The following is a 22,922-nucleotide window of genomic DNA, read 5'->3' on the forward strand; positions in this document are numbered from 1 at the left end:
TTTAAAAATTGCATAAATAATTTCTTTGAAAGCATACATACATCACAGACGTTGCACCTGAGGTAAGCGATGTAGCGATAAGCTGGAGGTCTATGGGCTTTAAGGTTCAGTTCATCTGATCACGATTCTCTGATGCACTGGTGCACCACAGCATTAATATATTACAGTTTGATGCACAAAACACTTCATTCTGCTTTGACATGTATTGATAAATTGTTTTGTGTTATCTGGACATCTTCAAATTGGCTGACTGACATGTAAGCCTTATATAAAAATCAGTCAGTCTTTGATCCATTTTTTGCATCAAATATTCATTACATTTTCAAAATCCATGGGACTGATAGCATCTCAAATTCCTGGAACAAATCATATTTTACTCGTCGGAATCTGATAATTACTGTGAACTGAAACAATGTTACTATTTCACCAAAGCCAAATATTTTTTCACTACATTAATTGGGGGAATGGGTGGCCCAGTTGTCTGAGGCTCTGTGATTTGCTGTGCAGAGTTGCGTCCCTTGCGCATGCCAGAAACCTATGATTGTGGGTTTGAATCCCGGTTCGCTCCGATTATGTTTCTAGGTTTGTCAGCACCATACCCGTGCTCGTTGGTTTCACTGAAGTGGTAAACGTCTGAGACATGCATCACTTCGGGCTTTCCTCACACATTAAACATGTTAAGCTGACACCCTGTGATATAACTGGAATACTGTTAAAAGTGGCGTTAAACCCATATCACTCACTCACTCACTACATCAATAGCTGACCCTTCCCTGTACCGAATCTGTAAACATTATGGCTCCATCGGGCTCCATCAGACTCCATCGGGCTCCATTAGACTCCTGTAAGCAATCACTAACCATCTCATTCTATTGAGACGTGTCTACAGGGCACTTGTCACATGTAAAGTGAGCTTGGGTCAGTCGAGACCGATCGATACGCTCTTTCACTATCCCCCTGATTATCCCCCCTTGATGTCCGGCCCTCAATCTCACCCACAATGCATCACCCTCATAACTCCCGGTATATAACCCTTATATCTCCCAGCACAGTTCTGTCCGGTGTGACATAAATCACCCTGAAATTCATCCGAGTCCTACATCAGTGTAGCTTCAGAGACAAAACATCAGTAGCATTACTTACACAGCCAAAGGCCGAACCTGTGAGTCACAGTTGACCTCATAGCGAAACCAGTGCGTCACATATGGATCCGTTGACACAGTGTCTGTCCGGGTATATGCAGGACAAACACCCCTTGACTGTAGACTTATCATCCCCAGCTGCCATCGTGTACACAGCTAAACTAATAATCAATGCTGGAGTACTCAATTAACACCTGAAACGTCTTGGCATATTTACAAATCAATCAATCTTCAAAGAATATGCTAAGGTAGTACTGGTATTCGATACCAACTCTTATAAACAGGTCATTAATGCTGATCAATCTTTAGTCATTTTTGAATCCTTTGTTGATGATAATAATCTTGGTGTTGTTTAGCCTTTGAGTGAGTGAGTGAGTGAGTGAGTGAGTGAGTGAGTGAGTGAGTGAGATATTACATGAATTAGGCTATCATAACCAGTTACACATTAAAAAAGAAACAGGTTATCATTGATATACATAATACTATCTTGTTACAGTGTTCGTGCTTGTTATTTAACACTGCACTCAGCAATATTCCAGCTCTATGGTGGCAGACTGTAAATAATCAAATCTTGTCCAGACAATCCAGGGATGAATATTGGAGCAACGATCCACGCTGTCGCAATACAATGACATGCAATACAATCTTTAAAATCAGCTAGCTTGACCACCATGTCCATTTGGTTGCCTCTTACAACCAGCATAGGTTGCTGGGGACTTACACTAACCCCGAATCTCGAGCTGGGGTTTGTTACATATCCCCCTGGTCTAGTGCAATATTTGGAAATGGAGTTTGGCTTCTTATACCCCACTCTTGGTTCCTTGCCATTTTATACCTTCTCTTCAGTGGAGAAAATATAATGCTGTTCTGTATTTTTCTCTATCCCAAAACATCAAAAGGCACCAGTTCCCCGCTAGACTGATCTGCATAGCAAGTCTCATTAAGAAATATTCAACAGTTTTGTTCTGCTTCCAGAAATGAGTACGGCCTTCATTTTCAGTAAAGTCCAACTCGTGTCATGAAAACCAAAAACTATATACAACAGTGTACAAGAAAATCAAAAATATATACATGAAAACCAAAAATATATACATAAAAAACAACAAAATATATAAAAAAAACCAAAATTCCCAATTCATCAAAAGGCACCAGTACCCCAGCTGGTACACTCCACTAGACTGTAGACTGATCTGTAGAGCAAGTTTTTCAAGTAATATTCAACAGTTTTGGAGTTCTGCTCTACCCTCATTTTCAGTTAACATGGTTAAGTCCAACTTTTTATCCCCTCCTCCTCCCCCCCCCCCCCCCCCCCCCCCCCAAAAAAAAAACAACCCCAAAAAACAAAAAAACAAAAAACAATTAAAAATGATCAAAAGGCACCATTTTACCACCAGCCTGATCTGAAAAAGCAAGTTCAGCACTGGAAACACTAACTGGAAGGTGGACAAACAGACAGACAGACATGCAGATCGCTATATCCGTTCGTTTTTCAAACCGGGGGAATAAAAATGAACTGTGGATTTGTTTTTCACTCCAGGTGCGTCTTCATGAGTAGTCACAGTAATGGGGTTAAATAACACTGATATTTCCCAATTAAAACAGAAATACTGTTTCCCTAATCATGTCACAATAAAAAGTATCTCAGAAAGGTTCACAAGTGTGTTCTGATACACATATTACTGGGAACATATCGTGACTCAGGCAATTCATTTCAGCCCTAATATAGAACTTGAGCATGTCTTGAACAGACAAGGCACAAGTAAAAAGTGTGAACACGAACAATGCCCTTGGGACACAGTGACACACTACGGACTCACAGATGTGGTGGAGGCGTCGTGTGGTGTAGGCGTGTGTGGTGTAGTGGACAGTGTCTGCCCAGAGAGCAGAATGTCTCTGGTTTGATTCACTGACTGCCTGTGTGGTGTAGTGGACAGTGTCTGCCCAGGGAGCGGTAGGTCTGAGGTTTGATCCCCTGACTGTCTGTGTGGTGTAGTGGACAGTGTCTGCCCAGAGAGTGGTAGGTCTGAGGTTTGATCTCCTGACTGTCTGTGTGGTGTAGTGGACAGAATGTCTGCCTAGAGAGTGGTAGGTCTGTGGTTTGATCCCCTGACTGTCTGTGTGGTATAGTGGACAGTGTCTGCCCAGAGAGTAGTAGGTCTGAGGTTTGATCCCTGACATGCTGACTGTCTGTGTGGTGTAGTGGACAGTGTCTGCCCAGAGAGTAGTAGGTCTGTGGTTTGATCCCTGACATGCTGACTGTCTGTGTGGTGTAGTGGACAGTGTCTGCCCAGAGAGTGGTAGGTCTGAAGTTTGATCCCCTGACTGTCTGTGTGGTGTAGTGGACACAAATGTCTGCTCAGAGAGCAGAATGTCTGTGATTCGATCCTCTGACCGCCTCACAAAATCAATTATGTGAAGCCAATTTTTTATGTTGTCAACCCAGAAGTGAAGTTATTTTCCCCCAGTATTTTGTTTTTACTGATCCCATTGTTTACATCCCCTGAAGTTCCTGGAATGTCACTGAAAGCAACGAAACATCACTCACTCACAGCAAATCTATCCACCTTTTCTTGTTAAGAAATCACAGTTTTGATCATAAAAACGAAAAACAAAACATTGAACAATATCGGCCTGTTACAAATTGGAGAAATTCTCCATGTTCTTGTTACTGGTACTTAGACAGTAATGTCTACCACATCAATTCCTGAAATAGTCTGACATTCTGAATCAAAAAACATTTTCTGTAATTGGAATCCGGCCATCAAGGAGCAATGCAATAGCACCACACATCTGGGAGCAAGTTTCCACCAGTAGCAGATTAAAGTCGGCAAGTAAAAACACCGTCAAGCAATGACTTGCAAATCAATAGTTATTTCAGACCAGATTCCAACCAAGAAAATATGTCTGGCAGGTTTGGACTCTTGGCTTAGTTTAGCTTCCCTCTGTTCATCTCTGCACTTGGGTATATTACTATCATGGGAGATTAGAGTAACGAGTACCGCACTGGTTGTGCTGATATTTAGACACTGAACACTTCCTACCCTCTATACGTTCATCAGTACATGTCAATGTTAACACAGGTTGATGTATCTACGTGGAATGCTTATGAAGCTAAATTAGCACTTATGTCAAGGTAGAAAATAGACACTGGTATAAATGAACATAACCATGATAACACAAATAAAACTGATTTCAAACTTGTTGACAGCCTAAAATTATTATTATTATTATTATGTGTGTGTGTGTGTGTGTGCGTGCATGCGTGTCTGCTTGTACTAGTCCAAACTAATCGCGATTTTATAGTGCTAGCTCACTGAAATACCATGCCATAGTTTAACATGAATACCCCACTCAGACACAGTATACTGACTCCAAGCCAACCAGTTCTTGTTTCAGCCCCTTAATGCCGAGCACCAGACATGGTAACAACGAGCGCCAGACATGGTAACAACAAGTACCATCTTTTAAAATCTTTTAGTATGATGCGGTCGAAACATCTGAGACCTGCATCACTTTAGGCTTTCCTCCCACATTAAGTTGACACGCCGTGATATAACTGGAATAGTGTTAAAAGCGGCGTTAAACCAAACTCACTCACTCACTCTGACCTAGGAGTTTTAGTGTATCGCCAATTCTCGATGCATAGATCATGGGATGAACATCACATCTTACCCATGAATCACAACATTTCTTTATATGTATATCAGACATGTACCATGGATACTGTGCAATTTTCAACATTCTACAATATATAAATTTGTCAGATAGTGTCAGAGAAAACGAACCTGTGGCAAAGAACTAATGGAATTCACTTTCAGATTGTGCCTACATTGTTATGACACCTGTTACTTTACTAAACAATTTGTTCATTAAAATGATAAATAGTATTGCTACCATACTGTTTTTCTACAAACTGATCCACTATAAATTAATTCATATGAGTGTAAGGTATCAAGTGTTGATCATCTGTGATTGTTTAATGAACAAATGTTGTTTTAATGAAATTATTAATCAACCTTTTATTTGCTTGTGTTGCACATAACAGTATGGATGAATGAACATGCAGAATTCTGCCTGCTAGTTTCAGCACCAACACACAGCCACATGTCCCGATACAGTGTTTCCATTGTCTTCCAGCAACCTTTGCTTTTAGTAAAAGGCGACTATGCTTATCGTAAGAGGCGACTAACAGGATCTGGTGGTCAGGCTCGCTGACTTGATAGATGCATGTCATCGTATCCCGATTGCGTACATCAATGCACATGATGTCAATCACTGGATTGTCTGGTCCAGACTCAATTATTTTCGGACCGCCATCATATATTTTTCAGTGCAGCATTAAACAACAAACTTAAATAATGCCCGTTATTCTTATCTAGTTTAAGCAACATCAGCTATGCAATATTCCATGTATATGACGAAATCCTGTTAATAATGAATCTGGACCAGTCAATCCAGTGAAATTCGGGTACGACGACACTCAATCATGCAAGTCACCGAGCCTAACCAAACTATCGGTACAGTGGAGTTTAAAAAAATCAAACCTTTGAGGGGAATCAAACCTAGGCCTCAGGCATATAAGCCTTTGCTTTAACCACTAGGCTACCCCAACATCCCATATTAACCCGTGAAAACCCATGCTTGCTGTAAAAGGTGACTATGCTTGTTGTAAGACGACATCTGGTGGTCAGGCTTGCTGACTTGGTTGATGCATGTCATCGATTCCAATTGCATGGATCGATGCTCATGATATTAATCTCTGGATTGTCTGGTCCAGCATCGATTATTTACAGACCGCCGTCATATAGCTGGAAAACAGTTGAGCATGGCGTTTAACAACAAACCAAGTCACCAACCAACCAACCAACCAACCAATCCTCCAAAAATCCAACCAATCTTATGCATCTGCACACTAGAATTATCTCAAAAGACACCATACAGATCAATACGCCAAGCATCCTTCAAATGGACAGCTTCTTGTAAACTGCAGCGCCTTTGGCGACCAATAAAGATTCATCAGTACCAACATGCAAGAGAGTGACCCAGAAAAAAACCATGACGTTTCTAAGCAACAAACCACAGTCATATAATCCATGTATGATAAAAGCCTGGCCGTAATGTTACATGTTGTTTGCAACCATGTACAACATAGTTACACACAGCAGCAGGTAATGGATCAAAAGTGGACATTATGAAACATTACTACCAGGCACTTGTGTCTGAGATAAAAGCACCGACTGGAAATGGCCATGATACAACTGTGTCTATACGGAGTTGTGGAATACAGATGAAAGCCATGTCATACGGATCAAAGAAACAGCCTTGCAATCAGTTTACTCCATAAAGGCAAATCAGATCTGAAACCTCTTTTCTAAATGACTAAAGGTAGGGTATATACATACATGCACGGAATCATCAAGGAAGCCTGGTTGTCTAGACAACCAGAAAACAGCATGAGAGTATTGGTGTTATCGAAATGATGGAGTGCAGGAAGAGCTGAAGCATCCACTGATTGGTTTATCACAGATTCATGCAACCAATCACAATCATATGTGGGTTTTTTTTTATATTGGCCTTTCATTTTCCTGATATCACTCCTAAACAGTTGAAAAATCTGTTTTTCAAAGGCAGGGAATATGAAAGCTAGGATCTTCACTTGTATTCTAAGCAGAAATGTAACAAATTACTGTCTGTGTGGCAATTCAATACGTTAAAGGGCTGTACTCAGGGATTGTTAGGTTATTTGTCAGGTTATTTGAGCCAGTTTGAGTCCTGTGCCTTTGGCAGGCTCATATGTAAGTTCCCACTTTGAAGGTATTGAAAAGACTCAACAATGCATGCTTTATGTAAGGGTAATTGGTTGATCATGTTGATTGCCCCTGAGCACCATCATAGGTTCAACATGTTCCGGTTTCTGTCGGCTCTCAGGATAGTCTTACTTTAGTGAGTGAGTGAGTATGGTTTTACGCTGCTTTTAGCAATATTCCAGCAATATCACGGCAGGGGACACCAGAAATGGGCTTCACACCTTACTTTATCAAGGTCATGCTGGAGAAATGAAAGCATCCGAACGTCAGTTGGCATGTTGAGCTAGATCCACATGCAACGATACAACAAGATGATGATGATGATGATGAAGAGGATGACGATGATGATGATGATGATGATAAGTGAGTGAGTATGGTTTTACGCCGCTTTTAGCAATATTCCAGCAATATCACGGCGGGGGACACCAGAAATGGGCTTCACACATAGTACCCATGTTGGGAAACGAACCCGGGTCTTTGGCGTGACGAGCGAACACTTAAAACACTAGGCTACCCGACCGCCCCCGGTGATGATGATAGTGATGATGATGATGATAGTGATGATGATGATGATAGTGATGATGATGATGATAGTGATGATGATGATAGTAAAGATGATGATGATGATGATGATGATGATGATGATGCAATGTGCATAAGAGAACCTATACATAACACAGGACAACCATCATCTTCGTGCCAACTATAGGCTTGACAAATCCTGTTCATACCGCACGGCTGTTGCATTTCAAGCTTGAACGAGCAGACAGAGTGAAGCAGATGCACTGGAGCAGACGTACAGCTGAGGCAAGGAAATCTCTGGTTCTCTATATCCCTACCAGATCTTCTGAAGAGACAAATATTGTTATCTACCTTTCAAGGCTGAGCAGGCATTATAAGAAAACATCTTGTGTAGCATGAGGACAATTCTATTTTAGCTGCTTCATTTAACATAAAGAGGAGCACTGCCTGGTGTTCATGTCGCGGAGCGTAATCGTCCATCTTAGATAAATCTGATAAAAGATGAAATTGCTATAACTATCAGTGTATTAAGTTTCTTGACGATGTAAAAAGTAGCGATCCGACCGTGACACTATTGGTCATGTGTAATAAGTAAGGATGGTCTTTCATCTCCTGTGGATACATCTTTTTTAAGAGGTTTGTTATCCCTAATGTGTGATATGATTTGTAAATTGTATACCCATTGTGTGATACGCCTTCTGGACCCATTTTGTGATACGCCTTGTATACCCATTGTGTGATATGTCTTGTATACCCATTGTGTGATACGCCTTCTGGACCCATTGTGTGATACGCCTTATATACCCATTGTGTGATACGCCTTATATACCCATTGTGTGATACGCCTTGTATACCCATTGTGTGATATTTCTTGTATACCCATTGTGTGATACGCCTTCTGGACCCATTGTGTGATACGCCTTATATACCCATTGTGTGATACGCCTTCTGGACCCATTGTGTGATACGCCTTATATACCCATTGTGTGATACGCCTTGCATACCCATTGTGCCTGTGAAGTGACGGGTTAGAAAAGGTCTTCAGCAACCATGCTTGTCGTAAAAGGCGATTATACTTGTTATAAGAGGCGACTAACTGGATCGGGTGGTCAGACTCGCTGACATATTTGATGCATGTCATCATATCCCAATTGCTTGGATCGATGTTCATGATGTCAATCACTTGATTGTCTGCTCCAGACTCAATTATTTACAGACCGCCATCATATAGATGGAATACTGCTGTGTGCGGCCTTACACAACAAACAAACATAGTATACCCATTGTGTGATATGCTTTGTATATCAATTGTGTGATTCGCCTTGTATACATTGTATACCCATTGTGCGATACACCTCATATACCAATGTATGTGAAATGCCTTCTGTACCCATTGTGTGATACGCCTTGTATAGCCATTGTATGATACATCTTCCATAAGGTATGCATATTGTGTGATATGCCTTGTATAACCAATGTGTAAAAATGGCAATCACAAGAGGCACAAGTGAATGAGATACTGCAGCAAAAAATCAGCACTAAGAAAATAATCCTGGTCTGTTTGAGAGCCTGAGCAACAATCCACACCTTCAGGTTATGACACAGAATCAAACAGGTCACCATTGTGCCCAGCCAATCCTCATCTTGTATTAGCTTCAAGACAAGGTACTGAGGACCTATGTGGTACATCATAGGGCAGTGTTCCACGTACCATCAGGCTAGGGTTATAACAAACCACAAGGTAGGACTGGCTTGGGTTTCCTCCCTTGATAGAAGACTACTCAAGCTCCTCACAGCAATATTACGTTCGCGGAGCTCTCTATACTATCGCTGCCACCAGTCAAAACTCCCCACTGTGAACAGATGGCTAAAACCATACTTGGAGCAACCGAATGACCGTTATGTTCACAAACAAGTGACGACAGTCGTGACGCCGAATACACTTATCGCTGCTAAATTACTTTCTTCGTTTGTCAATTTGAATTTCGGTTTCATTAAAACTATCGTGTTATTGATATAGTAAGAATGTAAGGGAGAAGTTGGTTGATTTTCCAATAGTCTGCAATCTCGAACCAATCTGATTATCAAAACAACAAAGTAAATTCATCTGGAAAAACATGGTCAGTCGTAAACCTTTTCAAAATGAAATATGATGGCATTCCCAAAGACATAAACAAAAGTATAAACGTTACTACATATGGGGTTAGAGGGCAAATTTCAAGATTCTTGTAATGGCCGCACCCACACTGGTGGCAGCGATGTTACCGAGAGTGTAACGAAGGTGTCATGCGCTGGGAAGGAGCTTGAAGACTACACAGACCTGCTGCATTGTGGGAACCTATCTCATATGTCAAAATTATGACCGACATCTCCTCACTCAGACATCTTCCACTACTAAAGAGGATGGTTTTCACACCATTTTGAACAATCTTTCAGCCATATCACACCAGTCTGATCCACAGGGGCAGAGAGCTACTAGACAATTCAATCTGACAAGTCCAACATCATGGGCTCGAGCCACATCCAGCATGAATCATATCTCTTTGATCAAAAATAAATCTGACCTTAGTAAGACCTCCTCAGTATAGAGGAGTCCAATCACTAATCATTTGGTTTGGTGGTTGCTGGTGGAGTGACCTGTGACAGAAGTGTGCAGATTGCCCATGACTGTCTGCAGATTGCCCATAACTGTCTGCAGTCTGCAGATTGCCCATGACTGTGTGCAGATTGCCCATGACTGTCTGCAATCTGCAGATTGCCCATGACTGTCTGCAGTCTGCAGATTGCCCATAACTGTCTGCAGTCTGCAGATTGCCCATGACTGTCTGCAGATTGCCCATAACTGTCTGCAGTCTGCAGATTGCCCATGACTGTCTGCAGATTGCCCATGACTGTCTGCAGATTGCCCATGACTGTCTGCAGATTGTCCTTGACTGTGTGCAGATTGTCCTTGACTGTCTGCAGATTGCCTATGACTGTCTGCAGATTGCCCATGACTGTCTGCAGATTGCCCATGACTGTCTGCAAATTGCCCATGACTGTGTGCAGATTGCCCATGACTGTGTGCAGATTGCCAATGACTGTGTGCAGATTGTTTATGACTGTCTGCAGATTGCCCATGACTGTGTGCAGATTGCACATGACAGTCAGCAGATTGCCCATGACTGTGTGCAGATTGCCCATGACTGTGTGCAGATTGCCCATGACTGTCTGCAGATTGCCCATGACTGTCTGCAGATTGCCCATGACAGTGTGCAGATTGCCCATGACTGTCTGCAGATTGCCCATGACTGTGTGCAGATTGCCCATGACTGTCTGCAGATTGCCCATGACTGTGTGCAGATTGTCTATGACTGTCTGCAGATTGCCCATGACTGTCTGCAGATTGCCCATGACTGTCTGCAAATTGCCCATGACTGTGTGCAGATTGCCCATGACTGTGTGCAGATTGCCCATGACTGTCTGCAGATTGCCCATGACTGTGTGCAGATTGTCTATGACTGTCTGCAGATTGCCCATGACTGTCTGCAGATTGCCCATGACTGTCTGCAAATTGCCCATGACTGTGTGCAGATTGCCCATGACTGTGTGCAGATTGCCAATGACTGTGTGCAGATTGTTTATGACTGTCTGCAGATTGCCCATGACTGTGTGCAGATTGCACATGACAGTCAGCAGATTGCCCATGACTGTGTGCAGATTGCCCATGACTGTGTGCAGATTGCCCATGACTGTCTGCAGATTGCCCATGACTGTCTGCAGATTGCCCATGACTGTCTGCAGATTGCCCATGACAGTGTGCAGATTGCCCATGACTGTGTGCAGATTGCCCATGACTGTGTGCAGATTGTCTATGACTGTCTGCAGATTGCCCATGACTGTGTGCAGATTGCCCATGACTGTGTGCAGATTGCCCATGACTGTGTGAAGATTGCCCATTACTGTGCAGATTTCCCATGACTGTCTGCAGATTGCCCATGACTGTCTGCATGCTGGTACGACATCAGACACATATCGCAAAGCATACCACTAACTGTCTGGCTTATCATCGGCCTGTCACAATACTTCACGATGCTTTTCATCAAGACAAAGAAGACCTAGCTCATTGGCTGAATGTACTTATATCATACATCCTGACTTCTTCAGTGCCCTACATTGCTTTAGGCCATGGTCACATATCACAGTTTTGTATGTGATCCATCCCAAATAACTTTGAATTTGTAAAAACATGCAAATGAAAACCCATCTTATTCACAGCCTGATACTTTCTAGCACCAGTGCAGCCCGACCTGTGGCAAGTTAAGTCCCCTGAACACACATATTAAGCTTGCACCAGTGCATCTCGACCTGTTCACAGTTAATTCCCCTGACCCTCAATGTTTAAGTTGCACCACTGCAGCCTAACCTGTGGACAGCGAAGTCCCTTGAACATTTTGAACACCGATGTGTGCACCAGTGCAGCTCGACCTGTTCAGAGTTAAGTCCCCTGACCACCCATGTTGCACCAGTGAGATTTATAAAAATATCCTTTAAACTTCAACCCGATTCATATCACTATCTTTAAGATCTGCAGGTAAATAAGCCCAACAAGTCATCAAGATTTGACTCAGAGCTCCCCACATTCGAAGTTAATTTCCATGGTACTATTCTCCTAAGACATATCTTCACCTACATCACAGCAAAGCTTACTCCCCATAAACATGATATAAGGTCAAACATCATGGTTATTTCTAAAGTAGGGCTAGCCAGCCTGATTAGGTGTCATCGCATGAGAGTGTGTACTTCACATTGTGTAAAGGACTCAGCCAATTCGGAGGCCATGCAAATGAAAAAAATGTCTCTCATCAATTCCAGATCTTAAAAATGGCAAGGTGACCTAAGTTTCTTTGTTTGTTTTTAAAACCAAATTTCTGTGCACATCTTGTTGTCAAACAGGGAATGAAAGATGACAACCAGGGTGTGCACAAAACAACCTTAGCGCTACGAGTGTCGTACATGTCGTAAGTCCATGTTAAGGTAAGGGAGTTACGATCACTTTAGCGCTAAGATTGCTTTAACAACGTCACTCAGAGACCCTAAAACTAAAGTTAGCAATTACTTCAAGGACAGATAACTCTAAATGAAGACTATAAAATCTACAATGTGTAAAATTAGGAGCGTCTCAATCTGGAACAGGGGCAGAAAAAGCATTGACCCGCTAGGTTTAAGATGACCCGTATCACCAAGAGGAGAATCTTTTTTTTTGTCTTATGCTACTTCTCCCAAGTTGATCCTGGAGGTTTAGCTCTGACAGAGACAGCCTGGTTTGCGGTGGGGCTGCACGGAATGCCTGTCTGTAACTTGATCCAGTTCAGACAGTACACACAAGGCTGCACATCCCCAGCTGCCAGGCATTGCATACAGTGGGAGGGAGCTCAAACTAACTGTCGATAAACTTTTGATTAACAGTGAGTGGTAAGCATGGTAAGACTTCCCTGGGAACTGATAACGTAAATACTGAAGTCGCAAATGAAAAGCATTTTTGACCCTCTTTAAATGTGATAAAAGCGCCTGGCTTCACACTGAGAAACACCTTGTGGTTGTATTAGTAACACCTTTAACAAAAACAGGCTGGGGAAATGGCAGGAATTCAGCGTTTACCTTCAACACACAGCTCAGCTGTTTTCAACACATTTAGAAAATTCTGATGGAAACGAATAAGCATGATAAGGGAACAATGAAAAATATAGGAAAATAAGCTTCATCATGTTTACTGTCAGTACATTTGATTGAGTGAGTGAGTATGCTTTTACGCCGCTTTTAGCAATATTCCAGCAATATCACGACACCAGAAATGGGCTTCACACATTGTACCCATGTCAGGAATCGAACCCTGGTCTTTTGCGTGACGAGCGAACGCTTAAACCACCAGGCTACCTGACCGCCCCCTGTACATTTGAAATAGCAAGCTACAAATTCAACACGACTCAATCAATTGATGAGATGTCTCTGTGTGCATTGTTTCAAACACGTATTTGGTAGACAAGGTTGGTCACCAATGATAGCATATCTTTTTTCAGTGTTTGTTTCTTGTTAATGCCACACTCAGCAATATTCAAGCTATAGGACGGCGGTATGTGAAGAATCGAGTCTGGACCAGACAATCCAGTGATTAATATCATGAGCATCGATCCACGCAATTGGGATCGATGACATGCATCAACCATGTCGGCGAGACTGACCACCTGATCACGTTAGTCACCTCTTACGACAAGCAGTCGCCTTTTACTGCAAGCATGGGTTGCTGAAGACCTATTCTACCCCGGATCTTCATGGGTCTCATATCACACTGACATACACCTGTATCATTCTGTATCAGAATAGCATCACATGACAAGTCACTCAAGTACAGGTTCGAATTGGCTCCAAGGAACCCATGCTGGTCGTAAGAGGTGGCTAAATTGACCAGGTGGTTGGTCTGGGTGACTTGTTTGGTAGTGTGTCAGCGTGCCCAGATTTTGATTTTTACACAAAATATCAATTACTGTTTTGTGTGGCCCAAACACAATATTAACAGGCTGTCATGATATAGCTGGAATATTGAAGCATTAAACAAACAAAATTCCATCATGAAAATCATATCTGCATGAAACACCTGCTGGTTTAGCGACAACAACACAGGCTTATGGACAAATGGCTGTAAGCAATTAATACAAACATGTCCAACCCAAAACATCAGCAATGAAAGGGAGCTAATTGTGTTGTGCACGCTCCAGCTCTCCATCCTCGCTTGCCTATTCAAATAAATAATGTAATTCCACAGGTAACCTGTGCATGAAAACGACGCACTCGAACAATCTCTTTCTTCTGCACATGCTACATGTTGAAGTTAACAATCAAATTGCTACTACCCGTCTTCAACAGATTATCCAATCGCTGCTCAACAGATAATCCTATCACTGTTGCCCTGATACAACAGAAAATCCAATTGCTGCTCCCTGGTACAACAGAAAATCCAATCGCTGCTCCCTGGTACAACAGAAAATCCAATTGCTGCTCCCTGGTACAACAGAAAATCCAATTGCTGCTCCCTGGTACAACAGATCATCCAATCACTGCTCCCTGGTGCAATAGATAATCCAATCGCTGCTCCCTGGTGCAACATATCATCCAATCACTGCTCCCTGGTGCAACAAATCATCCAATCACTGCTCCCTGGTGCAACATATCATCCAATCACTGCTCCCTGGTGCAACAGATAATCCAATCTTTGCTCCCTGGTGCAACAGATAATCCAATCGCTGCTCCCTGGTGCAATAGATAATCCAATCGCTGCTCCCTGGTGCATCAGATAATCCAATCGCTGCTCCCTGGTGCAACAGATAATCCAATCGCTGCTCCCTGGTGCAACATATCATCCAATCACTGCTCCCTGGTGCAATAGATAATCCAATCACTGCTCCCTGATGCATCAGATAATCCAATCGCTGCTCCCTGGTGCAACATATCATCCAATCACTGCTCCATGGGGCAATAGATAATCCAATCGCTGCTCCCTGGTGCTATAGATAATCCAATCGCTGCTCCCTGGTGCATCAGATAATCCAATCAATGCTCCCTGGTGCATCAGATAATCCAATCGCTGCTCCCTGGTGCAACATATCATCCAATCACTGCTCCCTGGTGCAATAGATAATCCAATCGCTGCTCCCTGGTGCAACAAATCATCCAATCACTGCTCCCTGGTGCAATAGATAATCCAATCGCTGCTCCCTGGTGCAACATATCATCCAATCACTTCTCCCTGGTGCAACAGATAATCCAATCGCTGCTCCCTGGTGCAACAGATAATCCAATCACTGCTCCCTGGTGCAATAGATAATCCAATCGCTGCTCCCTCGTGCAATAGATAATCCAATCGCTGCTCCCTGGTGCAACAGATAATCCAATCGCTGCTCCCTGGCACAACAGATAATCCAATCGCTGCTCCCTGGTGGCGTGTCACTGAGATGCTAGTTGGAATATGCATCCAACTATCCTGGGATACAGCGGACGTGCAGTGGCCCCGGGGAACAAAACATACAATACAAACAGCCACATTCTTTTGTTTATTCCAGGCGTTTCATTCATAGAAAGACTGAATGGTTTGTGGGTGTGTATTTGCTAGCAGCATGAGGCTATATTACATTATTCCATCAGTGCAAACATCATCAATTGTTATTAATCAATCTGATCATTGTTTATTGTTAGGAAGTCAGCAAGTTGGATAGAAAAAATGAAAACTGGATAGAGACAATGAGGTAACATGATCCTAACAGTGCATCATTACCATGGTTACATTTACATAATTATGAGTGTATAATAAAAGCGACAAAACCATTTCCATAATTATAAGAAATCTCTTCTAAAAAGTCCATTGCACTATTCCGACTATATCATGGGCATGTGTATGAATCACTATCAAATACTAATGATTCCTGGTACATGTGAAAAAGTGAGTGTATCATGCCCCACTGGTGACACTAATCACAAATACATGCAAAGACAAGTCAAGTCTTCACCTGAACAAACATGGGAACATATGGTACACAAGTCAAAATAGGAGTTTGCATTGAACATCTTTTTGGTCTCTGATGCAACAAATTTGAAAATATCCTACATATGTCTAACATAAAACATTTTGAAAGCTTTACAAGGTCTTGAATTTTGAAACCTTGATGTACACGTAAGTGTATCTGTGGTCAGGAGTCGAATCGTGGGTCAGGTCTTTTGTTTTGAATCTGAAATCCTTACCTCAAAGTTCCCTTTCAATGAATACAAGTATACATACTTGTAGGTACAAGAATAAGGAAGGTGAGGTGAGGTGAAATTGGGTTTAACGTCGCGTCCAAGATTATTGCACTTATATAGCGACGTGCATGCACGTGTATGTGTTTGTGTTGCTGCTTGTACTAGTCCGGACTGATGCCGATTTATAGTGCTAGCTCACTGAGATACCATGCCGCAGTTTAACATGAATACCCCACTCAGACACAGTATACTGACTCCGAGCCGACCAGTCCTTGTTTTAGCCCCTTAATGCCGAGCGCCAGACAGGGTAACAACAAGTACAATCTTTTAACGTCTTTTTGTATGACGCGGCCTGGGATCGAACCCTGGACCTTCCGCTCTCCGGGCGGACGCTCTACCACAAGACCACGGAGGCGGTCAGAATAAGGAAGAGATTGGTAATAATTGGTTCTGCCAGCAAACGTATTCAAGCTTTGTGAGGATGGCCTGTAAATAGTTGAATCTTGACCCGACAATTCAGTGATTGATATTGTGAGCAAAGATCCATGCCTTCAGGACATAATGAAACACAATCAACCAAGTCAAGTCTGACACCCGATCCACAATACCACCATCACAGGTTGCTGGGGAGCAATTCTAATCGAGAATCCCGGCAGACAAAAAGCGGAAGCTGCGACTCGTCCCACAATGACCCAATAAGTCCACCAAGGATCCAACAAGTCCCACAAGGACCAAAGAAGTTCAACATGGATCAAACAAGTCCCACAAGGACCCAACAAGTCCAACAAACCCCACAAGGACCAAAGAAGTCCAACATCGATCAAACAAGTCCCACAAGGACCCAACAAGTCCAACAAGGACCCAACAAATCCAACATGGAACCAACAAGTCCAATAAGGACCCAACAAGTCCAACAAGGACCAAACAAGTCCAACAAGGACCCAACAAGTCCAACAAGGACCAAACAAATCCAACAAGGAACCAACAAATCCAACATGGACCCAAAAAGTCCAACAAGGACCTAACATGTCCAACATGGATCCAACAAGTCCCACAAGGACCCAACAAGTCCAACAAAGAGGGAACTAGCCCAAAGCCTGCAACACAATGAACCAGCACTGCACAAGGCAACAGGACAACATTATTGTGTCAGTCATCTAGCATTCATAAAACTGCTGTACCACCCCTTTTTTTAACAATTTTTTTTCTGAACACCTGCTGTCATGTGTTGCATGATTGTGTGTATACACAATACTCTCTGATGTGCTGTGCTGTAACAGCGATACTTCTGTGTGTGTCAGACTTTACAACAAGCCCAGCATGGATCAACAAGCCTGACAAGCCATGGATTAACAAGCCTAATGTGGATCAACAAGCCTAACGTGGATCAACAAGCCAAACGTGGATCAACAAGCCTAACGTGGATCAACAAGCCATGGATCAACAAGCCTAATGTGGATCAACAAGCCATGGATCAACAAGCCTAATGTGGATCAACATGCCATGGATCAACAAGCCTAACGTGGATCAACAAGCCTAACGTGGATCAACAAGCCTAACATGGATCAACAAGCCTAACGTGGATCAACAAGTCATGGATCAACAAGTCATGGATCAACAAGCCTAACGTGGATCAACAAGCCTAACGTGGATCAACAAGCCTAACGTGGATCAACAAGCCTAACGTGGATCAACAAACCCAGCATGGATCAACAAGCCTAACGTGGATCAACAAGCCTAACATGGATCAACAAGTCATGGATCAACAAGCCTAACGTGGATCAACAAGCCTAACATGGATCAACAAGCCAAACGTGGATCAACAAGCCATGGATCAACAAGCCTAACGTGGATCAACAAGCCAAACGTGGATCAACAAGCCTAACGTGGATCAACAAGCCAAACGTGGATCAACAAACCCAGCATGGATCAACGAGCCTAACATGGATCAACAAGCCTAACGTGGATCAACAAGCCATGGATCAACAAGCCTAATGTGGATCAACAAGCCATGGATCAAAGAGCCTAACGTGGATCAACAAGCCTAACGTGGATCAACAAGCCAAACGTGGATCAACAAGCCTAACATGGATCAACAAGCCATGGATCAACAAGCCTAACGTGGATCAACAAGCCTAACGTGGATCAACAAGCCTAACGTGGATCAACAAGCCATGGATCAACAAGCCTAACGTGGATCAACAAGCCTAACGTGGATCAACAAGCCTAACGTGGATCAACAAGCCTAACGTGGATCAACAAGCCTAACATGGATCAACAAGCCTAACATGGATCAACAAGCCATGGATCAAAGAGCCATGGATCAACAAGCCTAACGTGGATCAACAAGCCAAACGTGGATCAACAAGCCATGGATCAACAAGCCTAACGTGGATCAACAAGCCTAACGTGGATCAACAAGCCATGGATCAACAAGCCATGGATCAACAAGCCTAACGTGGATCAACAAGCCATGGATCAACAAGCCTAACGTGGATCAACAAGCCATGGATCAACAAGCCTAATGTGGATCAACAAGCCATGGATCAACAAGCCATGGATCAACAAGCCTAACGTGGATCAACAAGCCTAACGTGGATCAACAAGCCATGGATCAACAAGCCTAACGTGGATCAACAAGCCTAACATGGATCAACAAGTCATGGATCAACAAGCCGAACGTGGATCAACAAGCCTAACATGGATCAACAAGCCAAACGTGGATCAACAAGCCATGGATCAACAAGCCTAATGTGGATCAACAAGCCTAACGTGGATCAACAAGCCATGGATCAACAAGCCAAACGTGGATCAACAAGCCAAACGTGGATCAACAAGCCTAACGTGGATCAACAAGCCTAACGTGGATCAACAAGCCATGGATCAACAAGCCTAACGTGGATCAACAAGCCTAACATGGATCAACAAGTCATGGATCAACAAGCCTAACGTGGATCAACAAGCCTAACGTGGATCAACAAACCCAGCATGGATCAACAAGCCTAACGTGGATCAACAAGCCTAACGTGGATCAACAAGCCTAACGTGGATCAACAAGCCTAACATGGATCAACAAGCCAAACGTGGATCAACAAGCCTAACGTGGATCAACAAGCCAAACATGGATCAACAAGCCTAACGTGGATCAACAAGCCTAACGTGGATCAACAAGCCTAACGTGGATCAACAAGCCTAACGTGGATCAACAAGCCTAACATGGATCAACAAGCCAAACGTGGATCAACAAGCCATGGATCAACAAGCCTAACGTGGATCAACAAGCCAAACGTGGATCAACAAGCCTAACGTGGATCAACAAGCCAAACGTGGATCAACAAGCCTAACGTGGATCAACAAGCCTAACGTGGATCAACAAGCCTAACGTGGATCAACAAGCCTAACATGGATCAACAAGCCAAACGTGGATCAACAAGCCATGGATCAACAAGCCTTACGTGGATCAACAAGCCAAACGTGGATCAACAAGCCTAACGTGGATCAACAAGCCAAACGTGGATCAACAAACCCAGCATGGATCAACGAGCCTAACATGGATCAACAAGCCTAACGTGGATCAACAAGCCATGGATCAACAAGCCATGGATCAACAAGCCTAACGTGGATCAACAAGCCATGGATCAACAAGCCTAACGTGGATCAACAAGCCATGGATCAACAAGCCTAACGTGGATCAACAAGCCATGGATCAACAAGCCATGGATCAACAAGCCTAACATGGATCAACAAGCCATGGATCAACAAGCCTAACGTGGATCAACGAGCCTAACGTGGATCAACAAGCCATGGATCAACAAGCCTAACATGGATCAACAAGCCATGGATCAACAAGCCTAACGTGGATCAACAAGCCATGGATCAACAAGCCTAATGTGGATCAACAAGCCATGGATCAACAAGCCTAACGTGGATCAACAAGCCTAACGTGGATCAACAAGCCATGGATCAACAAGCCTAACGTGGATCAACAAGCCTAACATGGATCAACAAGTCATGGATCAACAAGCCTAACGTGGATCAACAAGCCTAACATGGATCAACAAGCCAAACGTGGATCAACAAGCCATGGATCAACAAGCCTAACGTGGATCAACAAGCCTAACGTGGATCAACAAGCCAAACGTGGATCAACAAGCCTAACATGGATCAACAAGCCTAACGTGGAACAACAAGCCTAACGTGGATCAACAAGCCATGGATCAACAAGCCTAACATGGATCAACAAGCCTAACGTGGATCAACAAGCCATGGATCAACAAGCCTAACGTGGATCAACAAGCCATGGATCAACAAGCCTAACATGGATCAACAAGCCTAACGTGGATCAACAAGCCTAACGTGGATCAACAAGCCTAACATGGATCAACAAGCCTAACGTGGATCAACAAGCCTAACGTGGAACAACAAGCCTAACGTGGATCAACAAGCCTAACGTGGATCAACAAGCCTAACGTGGATCAACGAGCCCAGCATGGATCAACGAGCACTAAGTGGATTAACAAGCATGGATCAACGAGCCTAGCGTAGATCAACAAGCCTCACGACCTACACAGACCTTGGCTTGGACCTCACAGGTCTACCCTGACTTAGGCGAGGTCATCAGGCTGTGTGTACTGAGCACCTGACCCAGCTTCCCTCGCCATGCTCACCTATACTCACACTGCACAATACTTCACAGACTGCCAATCTACACATGCTAAATGACCTAAACACCTGGGCATATTGTGTACAGACCTTTTTATTACAGACTAAATATTATAAATAAGTTGACTTTAATATTCTGTTTAATGTTGGCCCAGTGGCACTCACAACCTTACTACCTTCGACGTAATAAGGGCCCCGCTCTAATAAGCGCCCACGGCGATATTTGCTGATATATTGGCTAGTGAACAATCCCAATTTACATCCCTTCTGATTGATCAATGTACACAAGACTTATTTATTCGGTATAATACGCACACGTGTGTTATGCACCCTTATTTATGGGCAACAAAAATCTGGAAAAATATATCTGTCGTACATAAACATTTCAGGCTGTTAGCATAAACAACAAAATTTATCTTTCAACTATGTTTTTTTTTCACCAAAATAATATTCTAATAAGAGCCCCCTATTTCTTATTTTGAGAGCGCCCCTGGCGCTTATATCGTCGAATACGGTAGTCCCAAATTCTAGTCACACAAAGGGGACATTTTCAGGAAACGGTCATTATCAATCACCAACACATCACGGTATTAAAGACCGAGTGTGTAAGTGAGGTCCAGCTTCTATGTTTAGACAGAGTGAATAACCTGGGGCCAATCCGAGACCATCCTATATAGGAGCGTGTCTAATGGAGGAACTATGGCACATTAAGAAATGCAAACGACCCATCACCGATACCCTGGTTTAAAGGCTTGGAAACTGAAGCACAAGTGTTTGACGCCACAAAATGGCTTCACCAGTTTCACCAGGATCAGATCTAGGACTTGTGGTACACTCACTCACTCACTCATTATATTAATCCAATCAGGCTCTCAAACATGGAGGCTGAAAACTTTGCACAGCAAAAACATCACAACTACCGTATTCGCCATATTAAGTGTACATCACAAACTTCAAGACCAATCTGTTAGTGATCTCTATAAATGCCCCCAACAAAGACTTTTCTTCTTTATTGTGTATTTCTGTTTTAGTCTGATTAATACTGCTAAAAAAAAACAGATGAAAAAATTGTGTATGGTTTCAATAACTGCTTCCCTTTGTTTATTTTCTAAGAGCCCAGAAGCGCTTATTACGGCGAAATTTGGTAGGATCAAATTGTAATCCATTTGCTTCATGCTAAACAACAGACAATTATCAGTTGTATTCTCGACTAAAAGAAGAAAGTCACTTCTTTTTTTTCTTCCTTTAATATTCATTTGACCGACGGCTCTATCTGAAGCTAAGCATGGAGACAAACAATGTGGATGACCTTAGTCAAATCAGAAGTAAGGACATATTGCAACATTGCAGTTGTCAAGAAATGTATTGTTACCATGGTTACACACTTATACAAATTGTTACACTTTCGACACCAAGTAACAGATCACTCTTATTGTTGTCAGATGAGAAATGACAATTAAGAAATCATCTTGTGAAATACCAAGGGTTTATTTCTGCACCGTTCCTAGAGGCATGTCAGTATTTGACTAATCAAAACCAATCTAGGCGATAAAAATAGGTACGTTTGGGTTAGATAGCTATGTTCACATATGAAATCAGCATTAGAATAATCAAAAAATATCTTAAAGCAGATAAATTTATTGAGTTATAAAATATTTCATAGACTAGACATCGATCACAAAACCAACATTATATCTTGGTGATTGGATAACAGCAACATCATCATCATCATCATCATCATCATTGTCATCATAGTGATCATCATCATCATCACCGCCATCATCATCATCATCATTATAGCTGAAAATGTTTCATCTTCCTTCTATATTTCTATAACAAGAAACTAACTGTCACAAAGCATACTGAATCCCTCTTGAAGTCCACCATGTCCACTGTGTACTAACAAGGTGATAATTGAATCCTGATTCAGCTGATTGTTAATTAGTGACAGGACACCTGTGATTGGCCATGCACAGGTGTGTGTAATTAGCTTCCCTGACATCCATTAGTCTTTTGAATC

At 42.7% G+C, this 22,922-nt stretch overlaps 2 protein-coding genes across 5 annotated transcripts in view; one reads left to right on the plus strand and one right to left on the minus strand.

Annotated features, from left to right (window-relative positions):
• Window positions 1–22,922, minus strand: part of LOC139447261 (FERM, ARHGEF and pleckstrin domain-containing protein 2-like) — a 152,641-nt gene that overhangs the window by 124,057 nt on the left and 5,662 nt on the right. The gene's annotated exons all lie outside the window — the stretch shown is intronic.
• Window positions 16,786–17,265, plus strand: LOC139449035 (activating signal cointegrator 1 complex subunit 2 homolog). Its single transcript, XM_071230512.1, has one exon. It carries the CDS (start codon window positions 16,786–16,788, stop codon window positions 17,263–17,265), a length of 480 nt encoding a protein of 159 aa, XP_071086613.1.

The sequence above is a fragment of the Haliotis cracherodii genome, unplaced genomic scaffold (genome assembly GCF_022045235.1).
Source record: "Haliotis cracherodii isolate W230 unplaced genomic scaffold, xgHalCrac1.p SCAF_7, whole genome shotgun sequence".
Lineage (NCBI taxonomy): Eukaryota > Metazoa > Mollusca > Gastropoda > Lepetellida > Haliotidae > Haliotis > Haliotis cracherodii.

What these genes read in the sequence shown, in the direction of transcription:
- LOC139449035 (XM_071230512.1), top strand. Translation starts at nt 16,786, where the DNA reads ATGCCTTCAGGACATAATGAAACACAATCAACCAAGTCAAGTCTGACA.